The 19,073-nt window shown below is 43.0% G+C and overlaps 1 protein-coding gene across 7 annotated transcripts in view; it reads right to left on the reverse strand.

The window, feature by feature from the left end:
- Positions 1 to 19,073, reverse strand: part of DPF3 (double PHD fingers 3) — a 198,047-nt gene that overhangs the window by 42,490 nt on the left and 136,484 nt on the right. The window contains exons 10-12 of one of the 7 annotated variants that reach the window (XM_041122011.1): positions 17,688 to 19,069; positions 9,593 to 11,938; positions 7,294 to 7,937 (exon numbers count right to left, since the gene is read on the reverse strand). The exons of 4 other annotated variants lie outside the window; for them this stretch is intronic. In XM_041122011.1, coding sequence (XP_040977945.1) covers positions 18,873 to 19,069 — 197 coding nt within the window. In that variant the 3' untranslated portion in view covers positions 7,294 to 7,937; positions 9,593 to 11,938; positions 17,688 to 18,872. Of the gene's footprint in view, positions 1 to 7,293; positions 7,938 to 8,653; positions 11,939 to 17,687; positions 19,070 to 19,073 lie in introns of those variants that run through there. 2 more of the 7 variants (XM_041122015.1, XM_041122012.1) reach the window with 2 other exon arrangements.

Here is a 19,073-nt window from a genome sequence, read left to right on the forward strand (position 1 = left end):
TTGTGGAAGAATTAACGCCTTCAATAATTGATGGAGCTCTGGAGCCGTTCAGCTGTAGAAGAGCTTATAGTTCCTATTATTTAATTTCCTGGCCCTGTAGTCATTCTGGCCAGCATGGACAGAGCTTAAACTGAGCCCGCAGAAAGGGAAGGGGCACTCTGCTGCATTAGCACCCGGGGCTGGCAGCCAGCTGCACTCCGGAGGTGGTGGTTTGCTTCTCCGTACAGCCAGTTCCAGTGTAAAAAGAGACATAAATTGCAAGCAATTGCTCGAATATTCGGCACCGGTAGAAGAGAGCCCACTTTAATTGCTCACCCAAGGGACAAATAAAACCCCTGTACAAAAGATAGCGGTTCAGTCCCAGTCGCAGTTAGGCAGGTGTAATTAGAGTCAATGGGAACTGAAAGCAGGACAGACCTGTGTTTGAAAGCAATTAACACCAGAGATCTCAAGGAAGTTATAAAATGGTGGTGTGTGGAAGGTGGCACTTGCAGCTCGCTCTCCTGCACTACGCTGCTTTTGCTTTAGCCAGGCAAACACCAAAGGGCACGGGGTGGGGGGGTAAGCTCCTACCGAAACACCCCTCATCTCAAGGCACTCCCCAGAAAATTTTGTTGCCTGAGGAAAGTCCACCCACCAGCTCAACTCGCTCCCAGCTTTGACTCTACAATGCTGCATAATTTCCTCTGAAACGTTTTTAAGCATCAAAAGCATCAGCTCGGACAAAGAGCCTGGGCTACAGAGGGTACGTCAAGAGCAAAGCTTGGCTCAAAGGCTGCTCACATGGATAAACAAAATGAAGGATCTGTGCATACACAGACTCGGGTGCACCCAGAGAGTTTAGCCGCAGACAAGGCAGAGTAACTCTGTCTGGCATGGGGCAGCGGGAGGAGCTGGGTGGGATTCGGGGGTGACCTCCAGAGCACACAAAGAGAGAAGCGAGGAGCGAGTTATTCTGGGCATCCTAATGATTTGTCAGTCAAATCGCTCTCTCCCCACACACCATCCTCTTGGTAGCAGATGCCACAAGTCTTACAGGAAAACTACTTGACAAATGTTTTAAAACAGTTTTACTGCAATAGGTTTGTGTGTGCCTTTCCCGGTGTAGCCCCCCTTCCTCGGCATGCACAGTCCAGCCATACATGTCTCAGCGGGGAGAAACGAAAAACAGAAGTTACAGGTTTTAAAAGCCTCTAAAAACTGCCGACAATTAACTTTGGCGTACACAAATCACCGCCGTGGTAGAACACCCTGATTTGGGCTGGTGATGCTGCAGCCAGGCCCTCTGCACTGGGCTCGGGTTTGACAGAGGGAGGTCGAGCCCTGCCGGGGTGCCCGCTGCTGCGTGGGGGTACCCCTCTGGCCAGGCACGTCTGCCCCTCCAAAACTGCCTGGGACGGGCTGAAATCTGCACCTCCATTTCATATTGTCTGGGGGTTTGGACTGCGGCAGATCTGGGGCATATCTGGGGCAAAGCCCTGCTCCTCCGAGGCCGAGCCGCGGGGATTCAGGCACACGCCTGACACGCTGCTCAGTTCAGCGCAGAGATGCTGTGATAACACAGAGGTAAGGCGGCAAAGGGGGCTCTGCGCATTTGCAACCCGGGGGCTCAGAAGTGGCCCCCAACCTTAAAGCCAAAGGAAATGCCACACGCCCACGGTGTTCCATCTCAAAACCAGCTAGCGCTCTGCTCCCTCCTCTTCCAGACTGGCCCCCATTAGCCACTGTTGGCCGCTAGACAAAACGGCTATTTCTTGCCTAAGAAAAATAATGTGGAAGCACTCAAATAACCTCGTACTGAAGCATCAGCTTGTTAATGCACTGGTAAGTCATGCCAGCGCTGTACAATTCCTGGGGGTGAATTAGGTCAGAGTGACCTCCAGAAAACCCACCAGGCTGCATCGCTGCGCGCCGCATTATGGGTAGCGATCTGCTAATTGCCAGGAGGCACTTGGGCTGCTTACCAACACCAACAGGAAGGAAACCTGCCTGCAGGCACCGCACGGACTCCATATGCCAGGGACATAGCTCCTAATAACGAGAATAAACGCATTTATAGGGTGCGAACTGGTCAGGAGGACGGGCACCAAATGCTAATGCTGCCCAGCAGGTACACCTCACGGGGGCTGGCTGCGTGAGCCCCCCCCCAGCAATACCGCCCACGCAATGCGGGGCAGGTTTTGCATTTGGTTGCACGGTGAAGTAGGGGTGAGGTAGATGAAGATGAAAATGCAGGAGTGGGAGGAAGACTGCTTATCCAGACAAGATGAATCACCACAACCTGGAAAGCCAACATCCCCTTTGCCCGGGGGACATTTTCGTTACCCTTCAACAAACTGCAGTGGAAAAAAACCTCCGGCGCGGCTCCGACCTCGTCGCTATGCACTGCAGGCTCCCCAGCCAGGCCAGCTCACACACCACAGAGCTTTCAATCAACTGGCAGGCTCACTAAACCCTTTCAAAATGAGCAACCAAGCAAAAATACTTGGTCATAAACACTAAAAATAGGAATGGAGGATTGGGTTTTGTTTTGCTTTTTAACTTGTGAAGCCAGTTCTTCCCAGTGCATTAAATCCACCTCCCTGGCAGTCCATTTAGAACATCTCCTCCCCCCTGGGAGAGCCAAAATCCCCAGCTCTAATGAGAGGAGTGGGGTGGTATTTTAAATGCTAGGGAAACGGCAGCCTGAATAGCCTTCCACGAGAGCGTTACCTTTGTTAATCCCCCCCCCCAAAAAAAACCAATATATCAGCTCTGCCCATCTTCCCCACCCTTTAACCTGAGCAAGGACTCTGCTACATGCCTGAACCCACATCTGGTATCCAAATACCTGGTCCTTCCCCAACGCTCCTGGTGTTAAACAGCCCCGCTCACACAGCCAGACAGACGGCAGCACACCTGCAGGGACGACCAGCGCTGCCCAGCATACCCACGTTATCAAGGTAGTGCTCGAAAAGAGCAGCTCCAGCATTTTCACGCTGACCCGACAAAGTGTGTCTAACCCAAGCTGGCGGCAGCAGTGGACAGGCCGTGTCGTTTCCCCGGGGCACTCTGACCGGGGCTTCTCCGCTGGGATTACGCGGGAGAGCACGATGGAGGCGATGCTTCGTGACGTGAGCACCTCTTCACTAAAAACAGGCCATGTTCACCCAGTCAGTTCGGAGAGCATCAAGACAACCCCTCTGCACTGCTGCGGTCCTCCTCAAGCACCGAGGGCTGCGGGGAGAACTTCAGAGAAGATTTCACCCATGGGCTACGAAACAGGCATCCCATAAAAGTAACTCGATTGAAAATGGGGTAGGCTGGGTTTACACTGATGAATCAGGGGACAGGAAAGGGGAAAAGGAGAGAGTATTACTCATCTCTGGACAAACTTTCTTTCTAGAAAGATTAAGAAACGACTCTAGACTAATTCCCTGCCAGCACCATTCCAGAAATTTCAAATCAAATGGCAAACTCCAGAGAAATTATTTCAATGTCATCATTTTAATATTAAATAAACTTAACTATGTGGAAGACACCATGCCATTGCATAGGCAGTGACCTCACTGCTGTTACATGAGGTAACCACGTATCATCCAGGTAACGAAATTCAGCACGTGATGGGTAAATTGTTGGTAACGGATGCGAACACACTGTAAATGCAAGAGGTCTGACTTTCCCACACAAGCGTAATTTAGACTGTTGCTAATGTGATTGTACATTCAGACATAAGTAGAACTGCCTCACTCAACACAAACAAAACCAATTTGGAGCAAGTTACTTCAGTACCTCGTTGATTTAAAAAAACCCTTTCAGTTGCCGAATGGGCAGTGTTCTCCATGCACACTCTCCATTGTTTGTAATGCAGTGCCAGAAGCTGTAAAAATCCCATCGTCTACTGATTTTTTCCTTTCTCCGTTAGTTAAACCCCCTGTTTGGTTGGGAATTTCTAAGTGCCAATCGAGATTTCATCAATAAGGCAACCAGTTTTCACTTCCCCATCAAAGTCCCAGCAACATCAATATCTAGAGGGAAGTAAGAGCTATAACTGCACCCTGCAGAGCATCAGTACACACTCGGTAGGGGGGAGTGAAATGTCTCAGCTTACTCTCTAAAAAATGCAATTTCAGGGTGATCTAAACATCTGAGTGAAGGAGTGAATTTGAATGAAGTAGTCTCAGTCAAAAGCAAGCGAGAGGGGAGAAAGGGTTAAGAGGCAGCAGAGGGAGAAACTGATTTTTCAGAAAGGGTGAGACATTTTGTGCCAGTGTTTCACAAACAAGAAGTCGGACTTTCATTTTGGAGCAGCACCTCGCTTCAAAAGTGAGCTCGATGGAATTGTTTCTAAGAGAGGGAAAAAATACTCACAAATGAAATTTTCATTCAAGCCTGCGCACACTTGGCAGTGGGAAAGGGTCATTTCATTGAGAAAAAGAGAACACATTTCGTTTCAAATCAAACCAAAATCTTTTCTCCTCTCCATAGTATTTTTCAGTTCAGTTATTTCAACAGCCTTTTTGAGTAACTGTCCAACAAAATGCTGCCAGAAACACCAAAACAGTAGGATTTTTTTGTTTGTTTTTCACTGCAAGAACACCAGATTAAAATCCATTATCTGTTTTCTCAGAGCTCACCAGACCTTCCACCCCAGATTAGCTAAGTCTAAGAGCAGGCCATTCTTTAACCTGTAACAAGTGAGTAGCGTTGCTTTAACTTACACAACCAGTACTTCATAGCAGCTAAATATCACATCAGATTAAACAAGAAATTAGCTAGTTCCGTGGCAGTGGACACAAATGTCCCTCATTAAACAGTTCGCTAGTCCTGCTACTTTTCAGCACCAGAGGAATTGCTTAACAGAGCCCATACAAAAGTAGAATATTATCATATTTAATGCCAGAAAATGATCTGCCATGGTACTACGGGGATCTGTGAGTCTTGTGACACTGCTCTTAGCTGGCTGCTACATTGGCTAGCAGGACTGTTGCTCAGTGGTTCTGTTAATGGCAAAGAGTTTGGGAAGTCCTCTCCTACAGGCTGGTCTGACCAGGTTCTGGGTGCCCCAAATCCTCTCACCTTTAACAGTTGTTGAGGGTGTTCATCACCTGTGATGTTCACTGTGAGGTGGGATCCCATCACCCATGAGGCGTTTGGCAATTCTCAATGACAGCTGCACTGAGCCTAATGGGGAATAGTTCTTCTTCGCATAATGCCAGACCCGTAAATATGTAAACAGTCACAGAGGAATCTAATGTGTGCAGATGACCTTAGGATATTCTTCTCAAATTTTCTCTTTCAGATCGCTAAGTACTTGTAAAATCTCACCCTTAATGGAAGTGAGGAAGGAGTCTTGGAGAGCTAATTAATGAAGAGGCTGACCTGGCCTTGCAAGCGAAATGAAGGTCCCTAACCCAAGGAAGGTCGTCTTCTCCAGGTGAAGGTATACATGGCTCTGGACCATCTGGATGTCCGAAGAGTACAACAGCAATCTGAATTCAACCTAGAGAGAGCTTGTGGATAGTTAAAAACTCTCCTAAGCCTCCAGGCTGATGGACACATTCAGAGATACAGTCGGTGTAGAAAGACCTGAGAAGAGCTGGGACCTGTTCTTTAAGAAGCCCAAGCCCAGATATCCCAGCAATGGATGAGACTTCTTAGCCAAGATCCAGCTGCAGAATCCACTGCACCATAAAACAAGTTGTTGAGCCTGAGGAAAGGGCTGGAAAGACTTTAGCGTTAACACTAAATTTAAGCCAATCCCAGCAGAGCACTGATGTGAAGCAACTATGATTTGCACCAACAGGGAAAAATTAATTTCTCAAGCGTAGGCTTAAAACCACCCCATGTAAACTCCACCGTACAAAGTGCTACATGAACTTGAAAGCTATGTCTCACTGGCTATCCGACACTAAAATAAAAATCCCCCTTAAGTGACAGCACAGCTTTCATCTATTTCCCATCCAATGACTTCCTCTCACCTTGGAGAGCTGGCCTCAATACTGACTCCTGAAATCATCATATGAAGAAGTTAATGGCTGTTGGCTAATGAAAGAAATCCAAATTAGTAAGCTAAGTCTTCAGCAACGCTTGACAAAACTCTCTCCAACATCTTTTAAAATCTCCAATCTCTTTCAAAAAAGAAGGCTGTATCTGAAAGATTTGGTCACATTCATTCTCTTCCTGCAGTCCACAATGAAGCCACCGACACCAGGACACTAACAGCGAAGACTGAAGAAACATAATGAGAAGGGGCTTCAGTCCAAGCAAAAAATTACTCTTAACACCTGTGCAAACCTAGAGATAAACTAGAAGGTCTTACTGAGAATTGGTTATGGAAGATGAACAGCACTGAGAAATGAAACTCCACTCTGAAAGAAAAACACTCAGCATAAGACACTGAAAGGAGGCTACGTCTGTTCCTTTTCAAGAGGTACCATGCATCAGCTGGGATCCCAGAGAAGGAATACCCCTCTGCAAGCTCCCCAGAGTAGGCAGGCAGCAGTAGTTCCAAGAGCTTCAGCCCACCGCCCAGCTTCAACGTTCAAAGAGTATTGGCTTTTCCATACCAGTGCCATAGTTGATTTGTAGGCCACTCAGAGCTACCACAGCTATCTTAGACAAGATTAAAACAAAACTGTTGCTAAGTATATCCTGGATGGCAATATTAGCCACAACACTGTGCTCCAGAAATCTGTGCTTTTTTAAAGGTAAATGCCATCCTTGTCCCGTCATGGTGCACACACCATGGAATCATGAAGAATTACAGGCTGCAAGGACAAAATGTCACCAAATAACAGATGACATGATATAAGTTTCTAACACACACAGCAAGAGCATTTGTTGACACAGCAAAAAATGCAGTCAGGTCTTAAAAAATATACTGGTGAAATTAAGATGGCACAGATGGATGGCTCTTACCTTAAGTCACTAAAATCAAAGATAGGACTAAACTGTGGCAAATGTCCAGCTTTGGTGCAGCAAAGGAAATAAAATTTTACAATAATTTCCAAGGGACAATGGAAATCTTAACACATCAAGCCACAATCTGGACAAGCCCAGCCAAAGCTAAGGGGAGTAGTCACTGCTTATGTGCTCCGCTACGTATGCTTTATGTAGTTGAGGTCCTGCTCAGCCATTTCAACATTAGGGATGGGATGGGGTACAGAGAACTTTATGTCATTGCTAATGAGCATTAAAAGCTTGGGTTTAGAGAGAAAGGGTTATGGGTTTTTTCATCATCTGTAGGCTGACGGATCTGATTACAAGTAGAGCTCACAGCTCCAGGATGCGAATTTAACCAGATTTTTTTTCCTGATTCCAGGCAAAAGTTTTGAATAAATCTTAAACCAGTGCAACATTCTAATTCAGGTCAAAGTAAAGAAGCCGATGCCATTTTCAGCCCACCCAGAGAACTCAGGATTCCAGTGCCCAGCTTTGCCAGCCTTCAGCTCAGCCTCAGTCCAGGGAAACCTCGCTTTGGGGGCACCCATTAGCTGCTGCGATGCTGGCAGACATTTTTACTCCCTCCTCCTGCCATGTCTGACTCTCACCAGTGAGAACCCTTCTCCAGACAGGTAAATAAGATACCTCCCTAGCCAGCATGCCAAGGTAAATCTTCTCTGGGGCTTAGGGAACAGTGGTATTTTTTTCTGTTCAGATAATTTCTGCAAAATTAAAACTTTCCTTTAGAACATTTCTATTTCCAGGCCTGTGGCTTAAAAAAAAAAAAAAAGAAAAAAAAAAAAAAAGGACAAAAATGTTCAAAGTAATAAGACTTATGCAGAGTTGTTCTCTGGAGTCTGACAGCCTGTAACAATAGCTCTGCTGTGGTGGGAAGGATCCCATTCATCTAAACAGGGTGCTGACAGACATCCATAAAGGCCAATTTCAATGTACACTTTCACTCCTGGTTACCTTAGCAGAAATGTCTAGCTCTGCTCTCTGCATCCATCACACTGGGGACAATGAAAATGACAACTGAGTTAGAATGGGAGATGACCTATTGAACAAGAAAAGTGCACTGATGCCACAAGCAGTTTCCTTCCTTCCTTTCTTCAACTTTCCTTTCTTTGATTTGTCAGCATTCAGCTTTGCCCTCAGTCCAACCTCCGTCTGGGTCTCTCTGTCCTATGCACAGCACAGCAGAAAGCTCAAGAGGAGCTAGGAGAACAACAAAAGCAGCAATGGCCGGGGGCTCAGGATCTGTCATCACATACCCTCCCTCCTCTCTCTGCTTTGGGGCAGGAAAAGATTACTTGCCCCCCGTGAAATCCCTATGGAAAAGTAGTTTTGTAGGCCTCCGACTCAGATTACTGTAAGAATATCTGAGAGCAAATTGCAGAAAGGAAATTGGAAGTTGCTAAGAGGGGCTTTAAAACCAGCAACCCTATCACCCAGTATGTGCTCTAAGGACAACACCATAGCTACCTTCTCAGCACGGCTCAGAAATACGGTTAGCACCTTACCCCACCTTTTCAGCTGCCTCTGGTCCCCAGTGCCCAACAGGTGGAAAGGAAGGAAAGACCTTTTTAGCCACAGAACAGCTGAGGACAACCCAGTAAGGAATCCATGAGCTGCTCTATCAGATCCCAAACAGGTTCCCAAGAGCCACAGTGACTGAGGACAGCAAAGGTAGCTGAAACTGCCTGTTGGTTTCCTCCTTCCTCCAATGAGTCGGCCAAAGGCCTTGCACAGTGAAGTTTTCAAGTCATATTCACCTGAAGAAAGAGTGAAGAAACAAAACACTAATGGAAATTAAAATTACACATGTGAAAAATAAAACTTTATAGAGAAAGGCTATAAAAGAAGACCAAGAATAGTTAATTCTCTGCTGCAAAGACACACATTCTGTCACACACAACTGTTAAAAATGAGGCAGGTAGAGGCCCATCTGTACAATTCTGTACAATTCCTATATTGCCTGACTGGATTCATTTCTGACGTGCTCTTTCGGACTTATTTGCTATTTAACTGCTGGGGGGTGGGGGGTGCTGTTCACTACTCTAAAGGATCTGTACCCACGCCAGAAGGTCTTTTAAAAACTACATCTCAGCTGCTATTTTTGCAAGCAGCTGCCAAAGTAAAAAGGGCCATCTATAGCCTCTACTGGTAGCAGAGAAATTGATGGGAAGGCAGAGGAAAGGCAACAGAGCTTCATAAAAATGACAGCAGGCCTATTAGGGAAGAGGACATACAGAGTTTCTTAAAAAGATGGCATCTAATCTGAAACAGTATTTCCTCTTTCTCTTTCCATCCTATACAACCATGCTACTAATCTCATGTGTCTAAAGGGAAAGGGAGGGTTCATGCCTGCACTGTGAAATGCAGCAAAGGGAACCACAGTTTTCAGTTACTCCAGTGACTGGATTAGAAATGGCATAGGTAGGGTCAGGGCTGCTTAAGGCAATGCCACTAAAATCTATACAAAAAGCTCTCATATAATTTAGACTCCACCTTTGAATCTAAATTAATTTAATGCAACTCTATTAATCTAGTGGAGAAGGTTATTAAAATACAAACACATTTAGGAAGATCCTCTATTATCACCAAATGATAGGAAACACTCTTAAAATGAGTCCTACACAAAAGCAGTATTTTATTTCCTGCCTACCTTCACTAGAGCAAGCAACAGGACCAGTTTCTGTAGTCCAATGAATGGAGAAGAGAAAGCAAAAGGGAAAAAGGAAGAGAATTCTTGGTTAACGTCATGCTTCATTAAGAAATACAAAACAAAATCCAGGGACAAAAGTCATAATTTACAAAATGGAAAAGGGAAACAAATCAATAGAGGAGGAAGTTTTATTTTAAGCTTCAAAGAGAGTATTATAAACAATGGAGAGCTTAGAAAAGTATATGTACAAGTATGTTATTCAACAATGTCTTTTTAAAAGAAGATTATTTGCACTAAAAAAGACCTTGTGGTATTGGTTTGATAAAGTAATATTTACAGAGGAATATACAGTAGGGACGTTGGAAGCAGAACTTTTATTTGGAAGGAATATTACAGAAACTGAACACAGACCCTAGAGTTTGCAAATCTTCATTACAGTTGTGCGTCTTGTTATATTTTGATGAAATAAAATTTGATTTCTTTTTTTCTCTAAAGGCAGTTCACCACTGCAAGTTTAGAAACTAACAAAATGAACAAAACAAAACCATCCTGCTAAAGAGCCCAATTAGGACACAAATTTTGTCATTTAACTTAGTGGGAGCAGGACTCAGGTCTACCAGACATCTTGCACGGTTATTTTTGGCCCTATGTGTTAATCTGGGAAGGAGAAGGAGAAGGGGAAGGGAGAAGAGGACAAAATCTGCTGCTGCTGACACATGGAAACCTCTCAATGAGGTAAGTTTGAGTTTTAGGTGTGCAAGAAACACAATTCAGAATCAGGCTCTCTGGCAGCTTCAGCTAGTCAGGATGCATTTTTTGTAGACATAGCCTTTTTCACTCCAAAAGCAAACATAAGCCATATTAACAAAACCACTTTTTCTATCTATACCCTGGGTCTATACCAATAGGTACATCTGGCACCCCTGCTACAGAGGAAAAGCTAATCTCAGAGCCAAGTCCAATACCCTTCTCCTAGGACACAAGGCTACCCTGCATCCTTACTAGACTGCACCACACATGACAGCGAACAGTCCTCCACTATCCACTGTGAGCAGATTTGGCAGCCAACAAAATCCTCCAGTGCTTGTATGAAGCAGAACACCTTATTTCACTGAGAAGATGGCTAACAACTCAGAATTCAGGATGGGAATGTCCCTCACCGCTGCCTCACAGGACAATTTAGGATTGCAGCTGCAGGAACTCACATTCTTCTCCTGCTGAGTAACCCCTGTTGCTTACTGCTGACATGCGGGTGCACCTGTACGCTTTTCAAAGTCCACTACCACTTAAGAAAGGGCTGAAGTACACAAGGTTTCTACACATGGCATCATCCTTGACTCCAACAGGAAGCTCCATGCCACGAGCACTTGAACATTTAGATACTTCCCTTACAACCAACTCACAATCAGCTCTGGAATTACCGAAGCAAAAAATAATACTAAAATTAACAGAGTTGTTTTCCTTTTTTAAACCCCTCTTTCAGAGAAGTATTTCACAGAGTTGCTCAAGAGCAAACCTCTTTTACTGTGCAGAAGAGACACATCAATCCTACTGGGAGAAGACAGTCCTTTGACTTGGACACAAAATCTGGTAACAAAAAATCCAGCCGCTGAGCCTGGTCTTTGCTATTTCAACAGGTTTTGTTCAGATTTGTGCCTAACACAGTAGAGCAAAGTAAGTTTTAAGCATCTAACAGGATAATATTATTAAGGAGAAAGTAAACCAGAACAATCTTCACTTACCACATCCAATTTGCAAAAAACAAAGATACCCAGCACATGTATGAATGGCTTCTTTAAAGTAAGAGAGAGAGCAGAGTTGATCTTTATTTTCATTATTTAAAAAAAGTTTTTTCCTTAAAGTAAATATTCAGTCTTTATTTTACATTAAGTGCTTTTTAAAATTTCATGTCTTCACAAAATTGCATTTAAAATTTGAAGTAAAATGTATTTCAAACAAAAATACTGTGCAACTTCAGCACTTCTTTTCTCTCTTAAATATCGAAATAAATAAAATAGTTAAGTCTTTTTTCAGTTTGTTTGTTTTTCAGTCAGTTCTACTGTAGATCAATTCCAGTTTGACCTGGCTTTATACACACGCTTAAAAGAAAGTGAAATCAAGACTTTAAAAAACTTCTTTGTATTGCACCAGCTTAGGGCATCCCCAGAACTTCTCTCAACAGTTGGCAGCCAACTTCCCACAGTCCAGGCTCCTGTGCCAGATGAAACTCGGGTACGGAAGGGTCAGGGCAAGGAGAGGAGAAGTATCAAAGCATCCTGGCTTCTCTCGGCCTTTTTCTGAAATGTCTTGCTTGAAGGATGCTGGAGTCCATGAGGGCAGGGCTGACTGCAGAGGGAAAGGCAATACAAAGTAAAACTAAACAAACTCAAACAGACAACAAAAGCAAGTGTTCAGAAAAAAAACCAGAAGCAACACAACCCAACCTTCCAACACTGCTTGCATTCTAGTGCTTTGAAAATATAGCTTGAGAGACTCAGTTTCAACTGACCGTGGGAGCCATAAGTGAATACAAAGCAAACAAATAGGATATGAAGGAGCATATCCAAAAGAAAGGCACTAAATGCTGTCAATCTTTCTTATTGTGAACATCATTAAATAGCCTTCATCATTCAGCTTAGATAGCTGTCTCTTCACTAGAGGTTAAGACCTTTGCTTATGAAATTCTGTTCTGATTACCTTGCTATATTACTAATTACTTGTACAGAGCCACAAGTGTATGCAGCACTGCACAAAAGACATTTTTAGAAGTCTGAACGATACACATTGGGTGACAGCAATGTCATAACTTCTGGAAATAAGTGAAAGACTGCATTTTGCATTGCAGTCAATCCATGAATTGACTCAGTTACATACTGCTACGCTCCTGAGCGGTGTTGGATAGCCAATAAAATAATCTCTTTATTTCCACAAAACACAAGTGCCTTCCTCCCTGTCTTCCATATACCTCTCATAGCAGTTCTGGATGACACAAAGGTCCCAAATCTTAGGAGCTGCCAGCGACCAAAAGAATAACTCAAAGATATGAACTGGCGGCATCCCCTTAAGAGGGCTATCAGAACTTGAAATCACAAGAGCTGGCTTTTTTTAGTAAATGTTATTACAACTTGTCTTCTCTGAAATTGGCAACTTAGCGCTCATGGAAATACAGACAGGGACATGAAAATAGTTCCGACCCAATTTCAGTATTCTATGGTATTTATACAGGTTGGGTTTTTTCCAACCGTGGTAGATATCTGGCAAAGAGAACAAAGGTTGGTAGGGTTTATTGTAATGGCTCAGTCAGCAAAAATTCAGCCTGGCTACATTCCTGCACTGTGAGGGTTTGTCAAAACAACCCCATGCCAGCATGAACACATGCGTGTGCCTCATTCTTTACATATACTCATAGCTACAAATTTTATATAAATACAAAAAAATCACGGAGAATAAAAAATGGGTGTTTATTAGAAACATCTACATATGTTGCAGTACAAAACACACTGGGCAGATTTTGCAGTTTTTATAATAGGACGACTCCCAGTGGGGTCAATACAATGTTTGCTTGAGGAACTGATTCAGTAAAACCGCTTGCCATGGGGAAGAGTCAGATTGCATGAGGAGCCAGGCTTTGAAAGCTCCATAGTTTGATGGTATTTGAATTATAATTTTAGGGCCCATCTCAAAATATCATTGCAAGAATTAACCAAAGAAAGGCAAAGCAGGCAGGAGAGAACGCAGTGGTGCCCCGGCACAGTCCGGACTCAGTGACTCTCTGGGTGCAGTTCTCATTTGCTCCATGCATCAGCAGGCAGCAAACTGAGTCTCTGTCTTCAATCAAGAGCCTAAGCTGAGGTCTGTAAAATGGCAAACTGGAACTCAAAATGAATAACTAATGTAAAAGCTCAAAGGCAAAACAATGCGGGGAGGGGATTCTAATAACACATTCTGCTGAAACAAATGGCCATCTCGGAGCTTGTCTACACCATACTAGCAAGCGTATTAACAGTGAGGTTTCATTCAATAAAAGCAATAGCTAAGGAAGCCCAGTGCTAATCCTTCTGAAGCCAGTGGCAAAGTTCTCTCTAGACCTTGTTTCAGCAGCCTCGGCTTATCATTCATGACCTTACCACATATGTACAATGTTATTCCAAGCACTATTACATATACAATAAATAAATATCCAACCCACAAAACAGGGGGGGCACCCGGGTGGAGGGAAGAGATGCAAAGTGAAGCAAACCAGATTTCAGTTCCATCCCTGTTCTGCCATATGCCTCACGATCTCCTTTTACTTTTTAACTGTTATGCCAGTATCCTGTATTTTCTTAAAATTTTCTCAATATTTATTATCATGCTTAAAATTTTATAATGTTTTCATGCAAGAGCAGACGTCTGCCCCTGCTAAAATGTCCGCTAATGAAGTGCCACAAAACGGGATATGCTAAGGATCAGTGCACACTCTACATAGCCTTTCTTCCCCCTAATGAGCTGCTCAAGCAGCACGTCACTTCCTTATTTCTCCTGCTCCCATTTGTGAATCAGAGTTTGCAGACGATGGCTCAGGAAATTATATGCCTTTTCTAAGATCCTTTAGTATGGAGAAGTAGAAAGGTGCCTGAGGAGACAGCTCCCATGATTAAACATGTCTGAATTTAGGGCCTGAAACGAAACATCCCTTTATTCACATTTCACATTGGAGCTCTTATTTCGGTATATGGTTTTTGTGGGAGCATATGGTTCAGGAGAATCTTTGGACAGCCTTGAGCTAACCTTCCTCTAATAAGAAGGATGTCTTTGCAAGAGGACTGGAAGAGCCAGGCTTGTGATTAGTTGAAGGACTGTGCCTTCAAAGATCTTCTTATGAAGCTCAGAACAGGAGGTCTCATTGAACTGCTGAAATCACTGGGGAATACAGAGCATCACATTAATTTCTGATTTTGAAGATGACTGTATTTTTTAGGTACAATCCGGAATTCACATTGAAAACTCTCTTTACGCCTTCCTAGTTTGGTTTGGGACTTATGCGTCTTTGAAGATACAACTGACACTGTGCAGTTCCCTCATTTCTGACGTGCCTATGCCAGTGTCAGGCTCCTCTTTTATTATTGCACTTATGAAATCTCCTCCTATATATTTTCTGCCTCATTAGCATTGTCATCTTCCCATCGTCCATCTGAGAGGGTCTCACGTAGCCGTCCCTTTGCTTTGCTTTCATCTTTAACTTATGAGCTACCAAACTTCTTTCCCTGTTCCCAGCCTTCACTCCAGAAGTACCTGCCCTGAGAATATTTCATTTCTATACCAACACTCCATTCAATATTCACTGTTAACACTACTTTACAACCTAGCTTAAACAAGTACTCTTTTGGCTTCCATCTCTACATCTTAATTTCCTCCCTATGATCGATGCCTTCCTACCATCAGTTACCACACTGCTCAGCCTGCTGGACTAAACTCATGTTGGCTATCTCAGTCTAATAAGACATCTTGAGGAACCCAAGGACTACTCTGCTCTCCATAACGATGGATTTATTTTACCTTCCTTCCTCTCTCAGGACTAGATTGAACCAGTGACTGTCCATATACACTTAAATGGTATAAATAACAGTGATGGATATTTTTCTATGCTATCTGTAATAAATGTCAGCTGGCAATTTTTATGCACTCTGTGAGCTGTTGTGGCTTCTTTCTGAGGGTACTGCGCTACCCGGTTGTCACAAAGATGGGTGGTTAGGTTGCGAAAGGATTAAGACTGTATGCATTGTTATAGAAACTGCATTTGTGAAACTAAATCAAGACTTAATGAATTATGGGCATCTGATTATTGTTTGTATTCCAAAAGAGCACAGAATGTGTTAGGCATGGTTCACAAAAGACAATGGTAAGGACTCCACTTGGAAAAAATTGTATTTAGAGTATTCCTATTCTGCAGTTGATGCAGCGAGTGGAGTTCTTCAGAAAGATGTACCTGGGTAGGTTTCAGCTAGCTAGCTCAGGTGCTGCGAGGGCTATAGTCAGCACAGCAGCATGGAGCTCAGGATGGGCTGCAACAGCATGCAAGATGCTGGGTAAATACAGTGCTTAGTAAATGCTGAGCTCTGTGCTGCCATCCCTGCACCAGTGTCCAAGTGTGTCAAGCCTACACCTCTCAGGCAGTAAAAGCTAGTCAAATGAAAACTGAGCTCTCTTCGAGTCCTGGATAATTCAAGTCTTCATTACTCCTGCGAGCCTTTCCCTGTCAAAGCATACTCTGATTGTATTTTGAGGAACACTGGGCAAAATTTAAACTCTTTTCTTACCCTTCTAATCAGTGTGACATGGCTGCTACATGGGTAGAAGAAGTAGATAGAAGACGGATACAAGAAATCATGTTGTTTGTTTAATGCAGATTTGGCATATTTCTAGATACTTGCTCCCTTTCTATTTTCCCTGTTGTTCACATAGGCATGTCACAGAGTAGCACAAGAAAGAAAAAAAAAAAAAATTTTTAAAGGGAGAGAATACAGTAATACTGCCACAAATGTAAGTGCAGGGATTGAAGGATAGGAGTAGCAGAAGAAATGAATTTGAACTTCATTTTTTTAAATCTACAACGTTTCAGGTTTGTGGTATTTCTTCAGAACTGGGAACAACTCTACTTCTGGACCAGATTCTGCTCTCAGTTAGATTAGCATAAATTTAGACAAAATCCACTGGACTTTACTGATATTACTCTTTGCTTACAGTAAGGTCAGTATGGAACATGTGAGCCCACAGTGCCTCACACAAGGGCTGCTTCCACCCATTCTTGGTTGGGAAGTGTCTTCCATCTTGACTTCTGTTGGTCTTTATTTTAATGTCTGCATTACCTATATGTGTGCATGTGTCTGTGTACATACATTTCTGATCTGTATTTACCTATACACACACACACACACACATATATATATAAAATGATACAGATATGCAAACTAAGTCCTAACTCTTTCAGGGATTTTGGAAAAGCAGATGCCTGTATGCCTGTGCCTCACCCCTAGAAACCATCTGAACTTAGAGCTTTTAGCAAATACAGAAGAGTGGCAAAATATTATAAATTTATCTTGCCTTATTTCAGAGAAAAAAGGACTGGTTGTGGAAGGAATTAACGTATCAGTTAAAGTATACTTCTCATTGACAGCATTAGGTCAAAATATTGATTTGACACTTGATCGATTATAATACACCAGCAGGAGCAGAATAGTAACAGAAAAGGATTATCAATAAGGGGAAAGCTTAAATAAGGCTTTCTCCTGGCAGGTGTGCATGGCTCTGGCATGCACCATCCTACGGGATAAACACAGAGAGGTATTTCGTAACATTTTTTGACACCATTCTGAAGGCATATTATTAATGTAATCTAGACATCAGTTAGCATGTATTCTGGATTTACACCCATGTACCTAAAAGCAGAATCTGGCCACTGCTTATTCCATGTCTAAAGTGAACAATAAAAAAATTAGAGACTGGATCCTTTCTCTTTTTTCTTTAAGGCTTATAGGGAGGGAAAAAAACATTGAAAGAGCTCTCACAGACAGTAAGTATTGTGCTACCCCAGCACAAGAAACAGGAGAAACCGAATCCATTTGGATAGGCTTCATTCATGCATTAGAACAATATGTAACTGAAGTCTTCATTGCGAGGCTGAGATTTTTATTCTGGTATCAAAAACACACACCGCCAGTTTAAGGATTAGACACTGTCCAGATAAATGTCTATTTTGCCTCTGATTTAAATGAGGTCATCATTTCACCCTGTTTGGCATTATACACATCAGTAAAAATATATCCTTAGAACCTAATCTTGCCCCCACTCCAGGGAGATTTTTGCCTGCATTAAGATAGCAAAACGTATCCTACACGCTGACTCCTTCTGAATCACTTCTGACTGTACAGGAGGCTGGATCCTGCTCCCACAGGATTTCCATTAGCTTCACCAGGGGTGTGAATGTGGCGCATACCCAAAACACAATTTAATCCACTGGACTTACTCCTACAACAAAGCTCAGTCAAGGGTCTGTTGAAAATCCAGGGCACAGAGATTTCACAATTGAGTGAAAGACATTTCAGCTTGGACATACCTTTCAAATCCTGCTGCGTGTTTCCTCCTTTCTGGGAAAGTCGCTGGGAAGGGAGTCACTCTCTTCTCCATTGCCCTTGGAACTTTAATGAGTATTGCTTTGGTTTATTTCAAGAGAAGCTATTGAAAAGCAAACAAAGTGTCTCACAAGACACTACAGAGAGAAAAAACTGGGCGACACAGGAAAAAATGCTGTGAATTAAAAGTTAAAAATGGAAAGAAAAGTATAGGTGAGGTATTTTTCCATATCATTTCTTCCATGATTCTGCTCCTCCATCTGTTTTGTCTTTGACGTCTATGACTTGCCATTCATATTCCACCCCTATGCTTGGAAATTGCTGTCCATGAAGTGAAAGGTGAAGGAAAAGAAAAAAAAAAAAAAGCAGAACGGAGTAAGGAAGACATGAAGGGGTGCAGGGAGGAAGAGATCTATTGAGTATAAAGGTGTCCAAAGGAGGGATGAAAATGTGTTCCCCAAAGTCATGGTCTTCAATGGTGCTGCTTGTATTTTCAGGCTGTTAAAGACAAGCGTAGCAGGTGTACAAGAAGAGCCAAACTCCACATGCTACAGTAAGTGCAAAATCTCAAAACGCAGAAGCCATCACATCAAGAGTTTCCTTGTCCTCCGATAGAGTCCGCCCACAGTGGTTCTCTAGAAACAGTTCTATTATCAAGTAGACATCCATTGCTTTTTTGTTTTCTTTTTTCTATTTTTATTTAAAAAGTAGTTTTTCTAATAATATATAGAATATATAAATAATAATAATAATTAAAAAAACCTATTTGGGTTTGCTTTCTGCTCTCCAACCCATCTGTATTTTTCGTGGTTTGCCGATATATATATTAAAAGACAAGAAAATCAACTCTGCTCACTATTAAAAAAAATATTAAATCCACCTTTTACGTTTCCAGAGAGAAAGAGAAGGGAGGGAGGTGGGAGAAAAACAAATTAAAATGAAAAAAATAACAGGAAAATCAAAACCTTCTGTCTCTTCCAAGTAGTTGTCAAGAGCTTTAAACGTTTGTGCTTTCAGTGTACACCCCACAGGAAAAACAACAACAAAAATAACAACAAAAAGCCCCAAAAACCCAAGGACCTAAACTTAAAAAAAGAAAAAGGTAATAATAATCCTAGTAGTAAAAAGGACAGCAAATCGCTCAGAGTTTGTGTGTCTTTTTAGTTATTTTAGCAGCCGCCCTTTTTGTCTGCAGAGGGAGAGCTGCCACCACAGCCACCTCCTCGGCTCGAGAGAGGCTCTTCTGCATCGTCCTCGTCAAAGCCATGAAAGGTCGAGGTGTCGCTTTCTGACGTGGAACCGAACAAGTCCTCCGTAGTGCGTGCTGGCGCTGCTTCGTCCCTCCTGCCTTCTCTTCCCAAATGAGCTGA

Source organism: Aquila chrysaetos, chromosome 2 (assembly GCF_900496995.4).
Source record: "Aquila chrysaetos chrysaetos chromosome 2, bAquChr1.4, whole genome shotgun sequence".
Taxonomy (NCBI): Eukaryota; Metazoa; Chordata; class Aves; order Accipitriformes; family Accipitridae; genus Aquila; species Aquila chrysaetos.